Consider the following 18,587-nt stretch of genomic DNA (forward strand, 5'->3'; position numbering starts at 1 on the left):
CACGCAGAGACACAGGCAGCATTATCACCTGTCGCCTGTGTCCCTGCATAGTACAGAGCGTTGCGAGCAGCCAGAAAGGCGGTCACTCCACATGTAAATCGCACCTGTGTCTTAAAGAGACCGGTGCAATTTATTTATCTGGTGGGCAATTTGGGCAGCGAAGGGCTCTGCCACCTAAGGAGAGATTTTCATCTGGCCTCGTGGCAGATGCGGCCCTGGTTCCAGTCAACGATAAAACATTCAATGGCTTTGTGTGTGTTTTTTTTTATTTTTTGGCTTTTCTGCTAGTCAGATGTATTTTAAAGGTTTTTCCTTTGATGCATCCGATGTTGGAGGAGTAAAGGTATTAAGAGAATTTGACACAAGTGCCAAGAAGTCTACAAAAGTCTAAAAAAAAGTTCCAAACTGTTTTTTACGCCTGGTAGGGGGCAGCCATGGTTGTGTGCCAAAATGTCTGTTTTGTTTGCAAATTTGCAAGAAAGATTCCCAATTTCTAAATCTGGATTAAGTGGTAGCAGGGAACACTGCAAAAAACTAGACCATGCTAAAGTTTGAAGGAAACTGTCTTAAAGGGAACATGGATAACTGATATTGGTTGTGTAATGAAAAGTTATTATCCAATACACTCTGTATTAATTATTCAGTGTTCAAGATCTCTGCTTGCTGTCATACAACAGGAAGCTTCATTGTTTAACCCACTAAGGACACAGGATTTTTTCGTAAAATGTTTCACTCTTTACATTCAAAAATCATTAACTTTTTAATTTTTTTTTGTGTACAAAGCTGTGTGAGGGCTTATTTTCTCCATAACAAATTTTACTTCCCAATGATGTTATTTAATGTCCGATGCCGTGTACTGAGAAGCTGGAAAAAATTCCAAATGTAGTGAAATTGAGTAAAAAACGCATTTGCGCCACTTTCTTGTGGGCTCAGTTTTTAGGACTTTCACTGTGCGCTCCAAATGATACATCTACTTTATTTGGTTTGGTACAGTCATGGTGATACCAAATTTATATTGGTTTATTGTGTTTTAACGCTAATTACTTTTTCATACTGTACAGAGCTGTGCGAGGTATCTTTTTTGTGAGAGGAGCTGACGTTTTCGTTGCTACTATTTTGAGGACTGTGAAACCTTTTGATCACTTTTTATTAAATCTTAGTATCTGATATAAAATGGTGTAAAAGTAGCATTTCGGACATTTGGGTGCTATTTTCCTTTCTGACGTTCACCGCTTGCAATAACCATTTTTATATTTTGATAGATCGGGTATTTTGAGGCTCTGCAATAACTGACATGTTTGTGATTTTTTACTGTTTATTACATTTATATATCAGTCGTAGGAAAAGGGGATGATTTGAATTTTTTTAGTTTTTAAAAAAAATATTTTATTTTTTAACTTTTTTTATTTTTTTTACAATTTTTTTTACAATTTTTTGTACTTTAACCCTAGACGGTCTGATCGTTCCTACCATATACTGCAATGCTACCATATTGCAGTAAATTGCATTTTTACACTGGCCACTGGCTCATGGTAACAAAACTGCAAATTCCATGAAGCCTCGGGTCTGATGAAGACTCAAAGCTGTCATGGCAACTTATCGCCTCTCCTCGATGACATCCTGGGAAGCGACGATTGGAAAAAAGATGGTGGCGGAATCGGAACGGTTAAAACCTGCGATTGGTGCCATACAAGTATGGTGCAGAGCGTTAAGGAGCTAATTATAGATAAACAATGGTCTTTAGTTAGGTGATGTCACACAGGTGTAATCAAAGCTGTGTGATAAGAAGCTGTACAACTGCTTGACCTTACATGACCAGGGATATAACAAGCCGTGCATCTGTGTGACATCACATAACCAGAGACAGGAAGTAAACAATGAAACTTCCTGTTGAATGACAGTAAAGAAAGTATATTGGAAAATTTTATAACTTTTCATTATACAAACAATATCAATTAGTTGCTGTAATGTGCTTTAAGTCGACAATCCTTTAAATCATACACGCATAAATATTTAAAATTTTACTGGTGTTAGAATTTGGCTTTACACTAGCGCATAACAGTCCGATTTATGACTACAAACATAATCCAAGTACATTCTTGCAAATATAAAATTTAAATTCAATGTTTTAAAATTATCAATTTTTTTATTTTTATTTTTTAGGATTTTTCGAACACCAAATGCAGACAGGATCCATGTTTGTCAGAACTTAATCCGGACATCTATGATTCACTTACCATTTACAACGTAGAACAAGAATCATCAACTAAATCCCTGCTTCCTAACACGCATGATGATGGTGTCAGTATTTACTCTACTGGTGGCCAAGGATACATGATGCGACCCACCATGCAAATTTCAGATTGCCAGGGACAGGAGTACACATCTTTTAAAGGCTTAGAATTAAACTCCAGTAGTGATAAATCCTCATCTGGCTGTACCTGCCCAAATACATCCGGATCAGATTCAGACATGTTATTCAAAACACAGAGTAACCAAACTTATAATTGTCATAATGTGATCGATGTAAATGACTCAAGGGATATTCAAATATGTTGCTTAACTGCAAGCAACCAATTTGACAGTCTAACCATACCGAGTCCTAATTCATTACTGAATATTCCCATTCATACTTTGTGTGTAGGGAACAATAACCTTGTGGATCACTCAGATGGAGACTCTGGTGACCAGTTCTTAACAGACTCTGAAGATGACTTGAGTACAGACTATAAAGCGTCGGATTCCAAATATCCTTTCCAAAATTATAAAACAAATGACTGGCGTTCAGGGTATACACAGAGGACTAGCTTGTCGTGAAGATGTGCGTTTTTTAATTTTGTTCGTTTGTTTTGTGTAAAATTCAGTATTTACTAGTTTTTCAGTATTTTTCAGTATTTTCTTATATTTAATACAAGGGTCATGCATGAAATATCTTTTCATAAATGTATATTGCCTTATAAAAGTTCCAGTTTCTTGAAAATGATATATCAATTAAGATGTCAATAATCTTAATTGAAAATTCTCTTGTTCTGTTTACAGCTTTCTATGCAGCTCATTGTATCTCCATGGTAACAAACTACAAATAAACTTTGTTTTTTTTACCAAGAAGTCATACCACCACCTATCTCTACCATCTATCTCCTCCCTTTTGCTTAACTGCTATTTAAGTTCTTAAAAATTTCACCAACCTTTAAAATAGACTTAAAATCTGGCTCTTTCACACTGGCTTTGTTTTCCTCACTGAACCACGTCATTTTTAGCTAGTGTCAGGTTCCATTAGCCTATGCTATGCAGTTTTTAAAAATGCCTTTGTCATCATTCTGATTAATTTCAGTAGTTTCGAATAGTTTCACTCATACCTGACTCCCTGCCAGCAGGGTGTGGTGAGTCCCCCTCCCACTGGGACATCAACACGCTACAGACAGGAAGTCAGGTATAAATTAAACTTGTATAAACTACGGAAGCCAGGGCTTTTCCTGAGGTGGTCCACTGATGCCCAGCAGTGTTTTCATCTGGCGCTGTTATCGCAGCACCCATACACGGCCCTGGCATAATTTCTACCAACGCCATAGATGGTGACCGGCCTTTTGTTCATTGGCAATTGTCTGGAACATTCATAGAGACAATCCTGTATTGTATATTCCTACTCCGTTTGGCTTCATCATCTGTACCATCCTTAACGCAGGACTCTATTGGTCTACCTTTTCCCCTGATGAGCCCATAAGCGTGGGCACAACATGCCATGTAGGGACTTAGACCATGACTATCCCCGCACTTGCTTGACTTTGGGATACTATACCTAACAGCCATCACACGTTTTATTTACATTTTGCACTTATCTACATAAGGTTTTGCCTGGTGGATGCTGCCAGGGAACCCACGTTACCCACTTCATGTACTTCTGTTCACAAAAATAAATATATAAGTGTATTCAATGAGTTGAAAAAAAAATAGGAAGTTTATAAAATATAATAAATATAAAATATAACTTTAGAAATATAAAATATAACTTTTATTGATGTTTACTAGATAAAAAACACTTCATAAAAACATGCATGCTGATTTATGTGAACAGAACATTCAGGGTCTGATCTTTTTGGGACACATATTCATTCAAATACAAACCACCAGCTAGCTTAGTGGCCAGGGGTCCACTAGATGTCACTATCTGCCTATAGTAACATGTCCTCGCTAGCTAGAAAGTTTATGCGGCAGCAGGGTAAGGTATCATCAGACACCATGTTTTTATGGAGTCTTGTTTTTATCTAGTAAACTTCAAGAAAGGTTGTATTTTAAACCCCCCTGTTATTTTTGCTCATTAGTGAATTCTCTAGTTCATGTTTATAGGGAGGAATATGGATAGTTGTTTGATGAAGCCCAAATGTATTCTCCAAGTTGGAGTTTCCTTAGTAAGCAAGTAATAATGTGTCCATAAAAAATATCTATTTAAGAACTCCACAAAAATTGACCAAGCACATAGTTGACAGGAATCAACAGTGAGTTTATAATACCCAACACACCAGCCAGCTACTTCAAAACGGAGACTATCTCACGGTGATGATAGGAAGAGATGAACAAGAGCTCTCTAAGGTTGATGGGGATTCTGGAGGAGGAATGACAACAATGGGGTACATTTACTTACCTGGTCCCTGCTGATGTGTTGCTACTATGGGCAGGCTCCAGGTCTGAGTTTAAAATGCTTTGATGAGGGACTTCTTAATGATATAGGACTCAAATTCACAAGCAAGATCAGGACAGGACCACAGTTTCTCTAACTTTAAAGGAACTGCAGCCATCTTGCTGACTTTGATGCACAAGATTATGAGTTAAATGCTCTTTTGCAGGCTTGGGGGTGTCTGACAAGAATTATTAAGAGAGCACATAACTTTGCAATGACGGAGGAGCAGGAAATGGTTAGACTACTAAGAACATATGATTAACAAAGATGGTGGCAAGGAAATGACTCTGTAGGCTGCAGACCGTCCTATAGCTAGAGTGTCCTATAGATCGAGTGTCAAGCAATAATTTGAAAAATGGCAATTATAAAAGCGGCAATTTAATGGACTATAACCTCCATCTCTCCTCTTCTTCCTCTACAGGTAACCCATCCCTGCTTGCTGTTATATCTCTGCAATTTTCATCTGTGTGTCCTGATCTGCTGTCTTTAATGGTAACCCATCCCTGCTTGCTGTTATATCTCTGCAATTTTCATCTGTGTGTCCTGATCTGCTGTCTTTAATGGTAACCCATCCCTGCTTGCTGTTATATCTCTGCAATTTTCATCTGTGTGTCCTGATCTGCTGTCTTTAATGGTAACCCATCCCTGCTTGCTGTTATATCTCTGCAATTTTCATCTGTGTGTCCTGATCTGCTGTCTTTAATGGTAACCCATCCCTGCTTGCTGTTATATCTCTGCAATTTTCATCTGTGTGTCCTGATCTGCTGTCTTTAATGGTAACCCATCCCTGCTTGCTGTTATATCTCTGCAATTTTCATCTGTGTGTCCTGATCTGCTGTCTTTAATGGTAACCCATCCCTGCTTGCTGTTATATCTCTGCAATTTTCATCTGTGTGTCCTGATCTGCTGTCTTTAATGGTAACCCATCCCTGCTTGCTGTTATATCTCTGCAATTTTCATCTGTGTGTCCTGATCTGCTGTCTTTAATGGTAACCCATCCCTGCTTGCTGTTATATCTCTGCAATTTTCATCTGTGTGTCCTGATCTGCTGTCTTTAATGGTAACCCATCCCTGCTTGCTGTTATATCTCTGCAATTTTCATCTGTGTGTCCTGATCTGCTGTCTTTAATGGTAACCCATCCCTGCTTGCTGTTATATCTCTGCAATTTTCATCTGTGTGTCCTGATCTGCTGTCTTTAATGGTAACCCATCCCTGCTTGCTGTTATATCTCTGCAATTTTCATCTGTGTGTCCTGATCTGCTGTCTTTAATGGTAACCCATCCCTGCTTGCTGTTATATCTCTGCAATTTTCATCTGTGTGTCCTGATCTGCTGTCTTTAATGGTAACCCATCCCTGCTTGCTGTTATATCTCTGCAATTTTCATCTGTGTGTCCTGATCTGCTGTCTTTAATGGTAACCCATCCCTGCTTGCTGTTATATCTCTGCAATTTTCATCTGTGTGTCCTGATCTGCTGTCTTTAATGGTAACCCATCCCTGCTTGCTGTTATATCTCTGCAATTTTCATCTGTGTGTCCTGATCTGCTGTCTTTAATGGTAACCCATCCCTGCTTGCTGTTATATCTCTGCAATTTTCATCTGTGTGTCCTGATCTGCTGTCTTTAATGGTAACCCATCCCTGCTTGCTGTTATATCTCTGCAATTTTCATCTGTGTGTCCTGATCTGCTGTCTTTAATGGTAACCCATCCCTGCTTGCTGTTATATCTCTGCAATTTTCATCTGTGTGTCCTGATCTGCTGTCTTTAATGGTAACCCATCCCTGCTTGCTGTTATATCTCTGCAATTTTCATCTGTGTGTCCTGATCTGCTGTCTTTAATGGTAACCCATCCCTGCTTGCTGTTATATCTCTGCAATTTTCATCTGTGTGTCCTGATCTGCTGTCTTTAATGGTAACCCATCCCTGCTTCAAATTCTTATTCCTAAAGTTTACAATCCTGTTTGATCTTCTTTAATTAACTGATCTTTATATCTAGAAACTTTGTTTGTTTTTCTTTGCATGAGAAACTTTCACTCATGTGTCCTGCATTTCGGGTCTAATGATTTTACAACCCAAGTATGGCTCTGCCCCTTCCCTTTAAATTTAGTTTCCTCTAGGCTGCAAGGCCTGTAGGCTGCAGACCGTCCTATAGCTAGAGTGTCCTATAGATCGAGTGTCAAGCAATAATTTGAAAAATGGCAATTATAAAAGCGGCAATTTAATGGACTATAACCTCCATCTCTCCTCTTCTTCCTCTACAGGTAACCCATCCCTGCTTCAAATTCTTATTCCTAAAGTTTACAATCCTGTTTGATCTTCTTTAATTAACTGATCTTTATATCTAGAAACTTTGTTTGTTTTTCTTTGCATGAGAAACTTTCACTCATGTGTCCTGCATTTCGGGTCTAATGATTTTACAACCCAAGTATGGCTCTGCCCCTTCCCTTTAAATTTAGTTTCCTCTAGGCTGCAAGGCCTGTAGGCTGCAGACCGTCCTATAGCTAGAGTGTCCTATAGATCGAGTGTCAAGCAATAATTTGAAAAATGGCAATTATAAAAGCGGCAATTTAATGGACTATAACCTCCATCTCTCCTCTTCTTCCTCTACAGGTAACCCATCCCTGCTTCAAATTCTTATTCCTAAAGTTTACAATCCTGTTTGATCTTCTTTAATTAACTGATCTTTATATCTAGAAACTTTGTTTGTTTTTCTTTGCATGAGAAACTTTCACTCATGTGTCCTGCATTTCGGGTCTAATGATTTTACAACCCAAGTATGGCTCTGCCCCTTCCCTTTAAATTTAGTTTCCTCTAGCCTGCAAGGCCTGTAGGCTGCAGACCGTCCTATAGCTAGAGTGTCCTATAGATCGAGTGTCAAGCAATAATTTGAAAAATGGCAATTATAAAAGCGGCAATTTAATGGACTATAACCTCCATCTCTCCTCTTCTTCCTCTACAGGTAACCCATCCCTGCTTCAAATTCTTATTCCTAAAGTTTACAATCCTGTTTGATCTTCTTTAATTAACTGATCTTTATATCTAGAAACTTTGTTTGTTTTTCTTTGCATGAGAAACTTTCACTCATGTGTCCTGCATTTCGGGTCTAATGATTTTACAACCCAAGTATGGCTCTGCCCCTTCCCTTTAAATTTAGTTTCCTCTAGCCTGCAAGGCCTGTAGGCTGCAGACCGTCCTATAGCTAGAGTGTCCTATAGATCGAGTGTCAAGCAATAATTTGAAAAATGGCAATTATAAAAGCGGCAATTTGAAAGGGCAAGAGAAAGGTAAACTTGCATAGAAATGCAAACAAATCATCAATTTTCACATCTGGTTTGTCAGTCTACCTCTTCAATGGCTTTGTACTATTGCTACCTGTTCTTCTCCTCTCTTTTCGTCCATCTATCCCATCAGTGTCTTCCGTTCACATCTGTTCTTCAATCCTTCCTTCACCATTGTACTCCTCCCATGTTCTCTATACTTTATCCAACCCCCATACTCAATCTGGTTCTGCTGGGAAGCAGAGTTCACCTTCTCATAAATCGCTTAATCATCTTCTTTCCTTGTCTATTCTCTTCCTACTTGCAGCAAGTGATATCTCTCCAAACCCCGGTCCTCCTTCTTTCAGCTCAAAACTTTCCATCCCTCATAGGAACCCTACTGACCTCATCAATATCCAATGCATCCCCTCTACTATCTCCCCTTCCCGTCTTACAACTCCTTTCAAATGTGCTCTCTGGAATGCCCGCTCTGTGTGCAATAAACTGGAGTCCATTCACGACCTGTTTCTTTCCAAGTCATTTGACTTGCTGGCTATCACTGAAACATGGATCCAGCAGGATGACACTGCATCACTTGCTGCACTGGGCTATGACGGTTTGCAATTCTCTCACTCCTCCAGACCAGAGAATAGGCAGGGAGGAGGGGTCGGCATACTCCTCTCTCCACGGTGCACTTTCCAGGTCATTCCTCCTGTACCCTCTCTTACTTTCCCATCTTTTGAGGTTCACACCCTCAGACTTTTCCGGCCATTCTCTCTTCGTGTGGCTGTAGTATACCGTCCTCCTGGTTCACCCCATCAGTTCCTTGATCACTTTGCTTCCTGGCTCCCTTACTTTCTTTCCTGTGATATCCCAACACTCATCATGGGAGACTTTAACATCCCTATGAACACCCCCATCTCCTCCTCAGCCTCTCAGCTTTTATCACTTACTACCTCTCTGGGACTTGTACAACTCTCTGATTCTCCTACCCACCAAGAGGGAAACATCCTTGACTTGGTCTTCGCCCGACTCTCTTCTGTCTCTGACTTTACTAACAATGACTTTCCACTTTCAGACCATAACCTTCTCTCTTTTACTGTAAATAGTTCTTGTCCTGTACAGAATAAGTCCATTTATCACACATACCGGAACCCACGTGCCATCAGTGTTCCCCACCTCATAGAAACTGTGCAGCCATCGCTGTCCCCCATCTCCTCTCTCTCCTGTCCTAACCTGGCCACTAATCATTACAATCATGTTCTCAAAAGCGCCCTGGACAAGATGGCACCACCATCGGTTCGAGCCTTTCGACACAGATGTAGGCAACCTTGGCACACGGCACAAACCCGTTTCCTTCGTAAGTGCGCCAGGAGTGCCGAACGTCTGTGGAGAAAATCGGGCACTTCCTCTGACTTTCTTCACTTTAAATTTATGCTTAAATCCTATAACTCTGCTCTCCATCTTGCTAAACAGGTCTATTTTACTAATCTAATATCTTCTCTTTCTAACAACCCCAAAAGGCTTTTCAATACTCTTCACTCCTTACTAACACCAAAGGTGCAGCCACCGGTCACAGACCTTGGGGCTGAAGATATGGCCACCTACTTTAAAGATAAAATCGACTGCATTCGCCAGGAAGTAATTTCTCAGTCCACTAACTCCATAAATCCACTTTTCTCTGATACCTTACCCTGTTCACTCTCTTCCTTTGAGCCAGTCACAGAGGAAGAAGTGTCCAGGCTTCTTCTCTCTGCTCGCCCCACTACCTGCATCAGTGACCCCATCCCCTCACATCTGGTACAGTCTCTCTCCCCAGCAGTCACTTCTCACCTAACTAAAATCTTCAACCTCTCTCTCTCTTCTGGTGTCTTTCCCTCATCTTTCAAGCATGCTATTGTTACCCCTTTACTAAAGAAACCTTCCCTGGACCCATCCAGTGCTGCTAACTACCGACCAGTTTCTAACCTCCCTTTCATCTCCAAACTCCTGGAACGCCTGGTCTATTCTCGACTTTCCCGTTTTCTCTCAGCTAACTCCCTCCTTGACCCCCTGCAATCTGGTTTCCGCCCTATGCATTCTACTGAAACTGCTCTTACTAAAGTCTCCACTTAGTCACTGCTAAATCCAAAGGTGACTCTTCTCTCCTCATTCTTCTGGATCTCTCCGCAGCGTTTGATACTGTGGACCACCAGCTCCTCCTCAGGATGCTTTGCTCCATTGGCCTAAAAGGCTCTGCACTCTCTTGGTTTTCCTCCTCTCTCTGACCGCACTTTCAGTGTCTCCTTTTCTGGATCTATCTCTTCTTCTGTTCCGCTCTCTGTCGGGGTTCCTCAGGGCTCAGTCCTAGGTCCTCTCCTCTTCTCCCTCTATACTGCACCCATTGGACAAACTATCAGCAGATTTTGTTTCCAGTATCATCTTTATGCTGATGACACCTAGCTGTATACCTCAGCACGTAACATCACTCCTGCCTTAATCCAGAACACTAGTGACTGTCTCTCTGCTGTCTCTAACATCATGTCCTCTCTCTTCTTGAAACTTAATCTTTCCAAGACCGAACTTCTTGTCTTTCCACCATCCACTAACAGAGCCTATCCTAACCTCTCCATATCAGTCTGTGGGGTCACCATAACCCCAAAGCAGCAGGCCCGCTGTCTTGGGGTTGTGTTGGATTCTGACCTCTCCTTTGAGCCACACATTCAATCTCTTACTCGCTCTTGCCGGATGCATCTCAGAAACATCTCCAGAATCCGACCGTTTCTCACATTTGAAACCTGTAAAATGCTTACTGTTGCTTTGATTCACTCTCGACTAGACTACTGTAACTCTCTACTAACCGGTCTTCCACTCACCAAACTCTCTCCTCTCCAATCGATTCTTAATGCAGCAGCCAGGCTCGTCTTTCAGACTAAACGCTACAAGGATGCCTCCAGTTCATGCCAGTCACTGCACTGGCTGCCAGTCTCCTTTCGAATACAGTTTAAAATAATAACCCTCATCCACAAAGCTCTGAATAATGCTGCACCCCCCTACCTCTCCTCTCTAATCTCAGTCTATCGCCCAACTCGTGCTCTTAGATCTGCCAGTGATCTTAGATTAACCTCTACCCTAGTGCGGACCTCCCACTCGCGTCTCCAAGACTTCTCTAGAGCTGCACCAATTCTATGGAATGCTCTGCCCCGGACTATCAGACTAATACCTAACCTCCAAAGTTTCAAACGTGCTCTTAAAACCCATTTCTTTAGGCAAGCCTATAACACTCATTAACTGCATGAAGTTTAAACTCTTCTACTAACCCGTCCTGTGTCGTCCTCCCATCTGTTATCCAGCAACCAACAGGCACCAGACTTCTCTGCAGTCCCATTCACCCTGGACCTGGTATGTAAGATGACGGCTGATCGGTTCAAGCGACAGCAATTCCATTTATTATATTTTGTTCTATTCCCTAAGAAGAATGGCTTGACCACTAAATATACTTTTACCTCGTGTTACCCCATCATCTTCATAAACCGTAAGCTCTGGCGAGCAGGGACCTCACTCCTGTTGTTCCATACAAATGTTGTGCTCTGTCATGTTATATTATATTTGTATTTGTTTCCTATGATTTGTAAAGCGCTACGTAATATGATGGCGCTATATAAATAAAGATTATTATTATTATTATTATTAAGAAATCCCTCATATCATCCCTCCTGATATGAGAGATGGAATTGGAGAATGACCATCAGTCACATCCAGGAGGGAAACCCCACAACAAATAAGTAGCACATGGCTCTACCAGTTGAAGAGAAATGGTATCTTCAGATGCCAAAATTGCAATATACGCTCCTACATCAGGATGCGGGACACAATTCAAAGTGTCAGTGCTGACCCTGACTCTCATCTATGACCACATAACATGTAGAACTTAGGACTTGTGGCTACATGCTTGTGTCCTTTAGAGTACATTAACAAAATTATCCACCAATTAAAACTTGGTATAAAGGATCATAGCGGCGATTTCCATAACCTTAGGGGTACACCCATAACCAATATGGGCCAAACACATTAGGCATCTCTAGTTTCAAGCCATTGAGTGTTAGACCGCCATAAAGAGCATTAACCTCATTCTGAGAACGAAGGGCAGAGGAATGTACAGATTTAACTGTGTGCCCTTTAACAGAGTAACTGAAACAATCAGCCATACACATTTCATCTGATATTCCTTTGGGCATAGCTGCCAAAGCCATCAGTTGGGTACAGTCTTATCCCCCCTAATATGGCAGTCAGTGTTATTCTAAAAAGAAAAAAAAAATTCCCATACAATGTGATATTATTGCTCTCCAGAAAGACATCCAGGCCCCTCTTGGACATGTTCAAATGATCAACCATTGCTGCAACATGCGGCAGAGAGTTCCATAGTCTAACTATGAACCTTCTATCTATGGCGATGGTAGAACCGCCTCTCCTCTAGGCAAGAGGTCACGGGCCAAGGTATAAAAAGATCTGGATAGAAAAGGTATAAAAAGTATAAAAGGTAAAAAAGATCTGCAATATTTAGGAAACACTTACCGGCTATGGAGATGGCTCACCCCTGAGCTATTTCTTAGTAATATGCAATTGTCATCTCGTCAAAATCTGTGCTAAAGGTGGCTGAGAATATTTTTTGGATTAAATATCTGTTTCTTTCCGTATAATAGGGTTTGTCTGTTTTGCAAGCTTTTTCCACTAACAAGGGTGAATAGCCTCAATCCAGTAATCTGTGTGTAATAGTTTCACATTTTTGTGTTGAATCATTTTGTCACTACAGTTTCTAACTGCTGTGGTAAATTCACTCATTGGCAAATTAGAAGTAACATGACGTGGATGACAATTGTCTGCACATAAGAGATGTACACCTGTCAAACTTTGGTGGAAAAAGACCAGAAGAATTACATTACTTTATTACAAGGACACTCAATAGAACTCTAATATCTCTACATTTGAACACAAGGCTTTCAAAGATCTTTGTAATTATCCTTATATTGTTGTAAGAGCCGCCAATAAGGCTCAAATGTTATTTTAGACAAAAATTTATATGAACAACTTATTACTAATATGCTGGGAGATCCTGCTAATGATATTTGAAAAAAACTTGCAGGTCTGGTAAAGTGGTCATTTAAATCTCATAACTGATAAAGAAAGTACATATTTTCAACCTCACTTTCCTGTAGGCCCCATAATGCTTGCACTCAGCAAAATTACAGTCATGGCCATAAGTTTTGAGAATGATACAAATGGTGATTTTTACAAAGTCTACTGCATCAGGTTTTATAATGGCAATTTGCATATACTCCAGAATGTTATAAAGAGTGATCAGCTTAACAGCAATTACTTGCAAAGTCAATATTTGCCTATAAAATAAAATGAACTTTTCCCCCCAAAACAGATTTCAACTTCATTAAAGGCCTGACTTAAAAGGAGCAGCTAACATCGTTTCAGTGATTGCTCCATTAACACAGGGGTGGGTGTTGATGAGGACAGGGCTGGAGATTAATCTGTCATGATTAAGTAAGAATCACACCACTGGACACTTTAAAAGGAGGCTGGTGCTTGGCATCATTGTTTCTCTTCTGTTAACCATGGTTATCTCTAAAGAAACATGTGCAGTCATCATTGCACTGCACAAAACTGGCCTAACAGGGAAGAGTATCGCAGCTAGAAAGATTGCACCTCAGTCAACAATCTATCGCATCATCAAGGAATTCAAGGAGAGAGATTCCATTGTTATCAAAAAGGCTCCAGGGCGCCCAAGAAGGACCAGCAAGTGCCAGGACTGTCTCTTAAAAGTCTTTCAGCTTTGGGATCTGGCTACCAGCAGTGCAGAGCTTGCTCAGGAATTGCAGCAGGCAGGTGTGAGAGCATCTGCATGCACTGTGAGGCGGAGAATCTTGGAGCAAGGCCTGGTGTCAAGGAGGGCAGCAAAGAAGCCACTTCTCTCCAGAAAAAACATCATGGACAGACTGATATTCTGCAAAAGGTACAGTCATTTTCTCTGATGAATCCCCTCTCCGATTGTTTGGAACATCTGAAAAACAGTTTGTTCGGAGAAGACAAGGTGAGGGATACCACCAGTCTTGTCTCATGCCAACTGTAAAGCATCCTTCAACCATTCATGTGTGGGGTTGCTTCTCAGCCAAGGCAATCGGCTCTCTCACAGTCTTGCCTAAAAACACATCCATGAATAAAGAATGGTACCAGAATGTCCTCCAAGAGCAACTTCTCCCAACCGTCCAAGAGCAGTTTGGTGATCAACAATGCCTTTTCCAGCATGATGGAGCACCTTGCCATAAAGCAAAGGTGAAAAAAAAAGGCTCAGGGAACAAAACATAGAGATTTTGGGTCCATGGCCTGGAAACTCCCCAGATCTTAATCCCAATGAGAACTTGTGGTCAATCATCAAGAGACGCGTGTACAAACAAAAACCAACAAATTGTGACAAAATGCAAGCATTGATTGTGCAAGAATGGACAGTCAGGATTTGGTCCTGAAGTTGATTGAGAATTGCAGAAGTCCTGAAGAAGAAGGGTCAACACTGCAAATATTGATTTGCTGCAGTAACTCATTCTAACTGTCAATAAAAGCTTTTGTTACTCATAATATGATTGCACTTGTATTTCAATATGTTATAAAAACATCTGACAAACACACATAAAAACCAGAGGGCAACAGATCATGTGAAAATATAATATTTGTGTCATTCTAAAAATTTATGGCCATGACTGTACATAAAGGGGTCCCCCCCCTTCCAATTCGTCCTATAATATCCGGGGTGAGATCTCTCCTCAAGAATTTTAACTCCTGGATAGATTCCCTTTACAACCTATTGTTAAAATCTTTCCTGGATTCTTACAAGATACTAGAGAGGTACGAAAAAGAATTGAGGACATACATTGGACTCACATTTGTCTTGGCTGTCATGCAACATCGTTGCCCTATATACATGTATTCCACACGATAGAGCATTAGCAGCATTATCATATGTGATGGCCAGATATACAGATTATTCAGATGATTTTAAAGAATTTATTTTGCCAGCAGTTCAATTTTTACTTGTTAATAACTTTTTTTCATTTGACGATCAATTTTTTCTTTAATTGCAAGGATCCCCCTCTTCAGGAAAAGTATATGTCGCTTGGTGGGAGGAGCATGCCCTCTATGGGGTTAATAATATATTTACACCACACATACAGTGGTATGATCATTTTATGATGGGGTAAGGTTCTCAAAACCTCATCCCTGCTTTCTTATTTATTAATAATAATGACTGTAGTCTCCAATTCATGCACTCCACACACAAGAACACTATGCCAATTTTGCATATTATTTTGAATGGGGACGCTACAATAAGACGAGTTATTAAATAGACATTCAGGAAAGCTATTAGTGGGAATACACTCTTATGTGCAGACAATTGTCATACACGTCATGTTAATTCTAATTTGCCAATGGGTGAATTTACAAGAGCAGTTACACAAGAATGTGAAACAATTACACGCAGATTACTGGATAGAGGCTATTCACCCATGTTAGTGTAGAAATCACGGTGGGTTGACAGCTGTAGGGCCGCTGCAGGACTGGTCTGGGACTGGTGGAGCCGGTCTGAAAATAATAAACTATGTGCGCACCTTTCCGACGCTTCTCCACAGGTCGGCTGATGCAGTCTGGCTGTCAGTGACAGGTCCATGTGCGCCATCTGCGCACAAACTATGACGTTGGCAAGAAGCTGATCACAGTCTGTGCACTTGCTGGTGGGCACGGACCTGTCACTAACAGCTGGACTGCATCACGTAGCGGAGCTGCGGGGAGCGTCGGAAAGGTGAGTGCATGGTTTAATATTTTTGCGTGCTGGACAGGGGACTGGCTATATACTGGGGAGACAAGTTATATTCTTGTACACAAAATGCAGTATTATAGTAGTTATATTATTGTACATAAAATGAAGTATTATAGTAGTTATATTCTTGTACATAAAATGCAGTATTTTAGTAGTTATATTCTTGTACATAAAATGCAATATTATAATACATTTTACTTAGGGGCAGTATTATAGTATTACATTCTTGTTTATCGGAAAAGTTATTGTAGTAGGGTGTTTCTGTATATATAAGTCAGCATTACTGTATATACTCGAGTATAAGCCGACCCGAGTATAAGCCGAGACCCCTAATTTTACCACCAAAAACTGGGAAAACCTATTGACTCGAGTATAAGCCGAGGGTGGGAAATGCATTGGTCACAGAACCCCCAGTATATAGCCAGCCCCCTGTATTATACAGCTTGCCCCCTGTAGTATACAGCCTGCCCAGCTTGCCCCCAGTAGTATACTGCCAGCCCAGCTTGCCCCCAGTAGTATACAGCCTGCCCCCAGTAGTATACAGCTTCCCCCCAGTAGTATACAGCCTGCCCCCAGTAGTATACAGCCTGCCCCCAGTAGTATACAGCTTGTCCCCAGCAGTATACAGCTTGCCCCCAGCAGTATACAGCCTGCCCTCAGTAGGATACAGCCTGCCCCCAGTAGTATACAGCTTGCCCCCAGTAGTATACAGCTTGCCCCCAGTAGTATACAGCCACCCCAGCCTGCCCCCAGTAGTATACAGCCTGTCCCCAGTGGTATACAGCCTGCCCCCAGTAGTCTGGCCTGCCGCGCGGTTCGTCTTCTGGCTTCTGCGCCCATCTTCTTTCTTCTGCTGGGCGCCGCCATTGTTCTCCCCTGGCTGGCAGGTGCATAGTATGACGCGCCGCTGCTGACGTCATACTAGGCGCCGCCCGGGGGAAAAACATGGCAGCACCCAGCAGACGGAAGAAGACAGGCGTGGAGCCAGAAGACGAGCCGTGTGGACATCGGGGGAGCAGCGCTGCACATCGGGGCCACTGGAGGGTGAGTATATAAGTTTATTATTTTTTAAGTATTTTTTACTCGTGCATTGACTTGTGTATAAGCCGAGGGGACGTTTTTCAGCACATTTTTTGTGCTGAAAAACTCGGCTTATACAAGAGTATACACGGTAAGTTGTTTTCTTTTAAAAAAAGAAGCTTTATTCTTGTATAAGGGTGGCAGTATGAGTCTATTTCTCTGCGCTGTGCGTGTTGATTTAGACCATCTATTAAGTTTAGTAACTCCACCCACATCACATCAAAAACAATTGGCAACATGGATCACCTTCATTATATCAATCACACAATACGCATACTGATAATTGGTTAAAAACTACAGGGTCTTATGAGTGGTGGTACCTGATTTGGAGCATGTATATTTATGGATAAGTCCAAAACCAGTTTAAACATCATTATTATTGAAAGGGTTAAATGCCCTAGCAGGGGAGGAGATTGGGTAAGAAAACTCAGAAGCCATGAAGCTTTCTGGATCCTGAGCCTAGACACAAAATCTCCCAAAAGTTTAAACTATAAATGTGACTTGATGCTTCGGAATTAACATCAATTTTAATGTTTACTTATGATTTATGTTGTTTTTTCAATATAGATGCATTTTGAAGAATCCATGAAGTGGAAAGGATGCAGTTAATAATTAGCTACCGTGCAGGTGTATAACTTGAAGCTGTTTTGTTTGGTATAAGTAGTGAGTAGTGAGTTTATAGGAATAAGTGTGGATCATGACTAAGAGCCAGAAAGACTTGGCTCGAAACGTGTAGATCTTTTTCTATGGATGTACATCTCTAGTTTTAAATAAAGTGAAGTTTTTATATTTTTCTAACAATTAAAGTGCTGGAGATTCCTTTTTATTCCTGAATTCAATAGATTGACCCTTTCCTCATCCCCCTCCACCATGACCCCCAAGTAATTCCTCAGAGGGCCCACACTCTTCATTTTTAGTTTTTTACTTTTTGTGTATTTGTAAAATAATTTGGGATCATTTTTAATTTGCATGGCAATTGTTCTTTCAGTTTAAATTTTACTGCTTTTATTTATTTTCTACAGGATTCCTTTTTCTCTATATAATCCTGTAATGCCTCATCGCTACCTTCATGTTTTAGTAACTTATATGTCTTATCTTCCTCTTTTGTAGCTTGCCTTACAGTACTAGATAACCATATTGTTTTTTCTATTGTTCTTATTCCCATATGGTATGTGTATTTCACATGAACTTTTTAGAATATTGTTAGAAACACCCCATTTAGTTTCGGGGCTTTTATTTTTTTTTAAAAATGCCCCCTCTTGTTGCGTCTTGTACCTGTGACAGGTTTTTGTCTTTTGTTATTGCCAAAAACCTGCTGCCTTTGTAGGACCTACAAGTTTCTGCCTCCCAGCCTATATCAGGATAGTAAAAGTGCCCCATGATCAGTAATTTGCCACATAAGTGCTTTGAGGCCACATATATTTGACTAATGAGCAGTTATTCTGCTGCCTCCATTATATTTTGAGCCTTATGAAAGAATCAGCAGGTGTGGGATCTGAATATTAGATTTTGTTACATACAGGAAAGGTAACTAAGTGCCACCATATCTTGTAGGACAAAAGCGGGTGCCTGGCAGCCAGGTTCATGAATAGTGAGGGTTTGTTATTGTATTAGTCAGTGCCCAACCTAGAAGTCTTTGTTTTGTTTCTACCTAGCTATGGCTAAATGTATGTTGCGTTGCTGAAGTGTGAAAATAAAACACTTGATTTGGACT

The 18,587-nt window shown here is 40.7% G+C and overlaps 1 protein-coding gene across 3 annotated transcripts in view; it reads left to right on the forward strand.

The window, feature by feature from the left end:
- The window catches only part of IFNLR1 (interferon lambda receptor 1), a 62,740-nt gene extending 59,640 nt beyond the window's left edge, over nucleotides 1-3,100 (forward strand). For all 3 annotated transcript variants that reach the window (XM_072136693.1, XM_072136695.1, XM_072136694.1), the window contains one exon: nucleotides 2,164-3,100. In XM_072136693.1, the coding sequence (XP_071992794.1) occupies nucleotides 2,164-2,817 (654 nt within the window). In that variant the 3' untranslated portion in view covers nucleotides 2,818-3,100. The remainder of the gene's footprint in view (nucleotides 1-2,163) is intronic.
- The last annotated feature ends 15,487 nt before the right edge of the window (nucleotides 3,101-18,587 follow it).

Source organism: Engystomops pustulosus, chromosome 2, assembly GCF_040894005.1.
Source record: "Engystomops pustulosus chromosome 2, aEngPut4.maternal, whole genome shotgun sequence".
Lineage (NCBI taxonomy): Eukaryota > Metazoa > Chordata > Amphibia > Anura > Leptodactylidae > Engystomops > Engystomops pustulosus.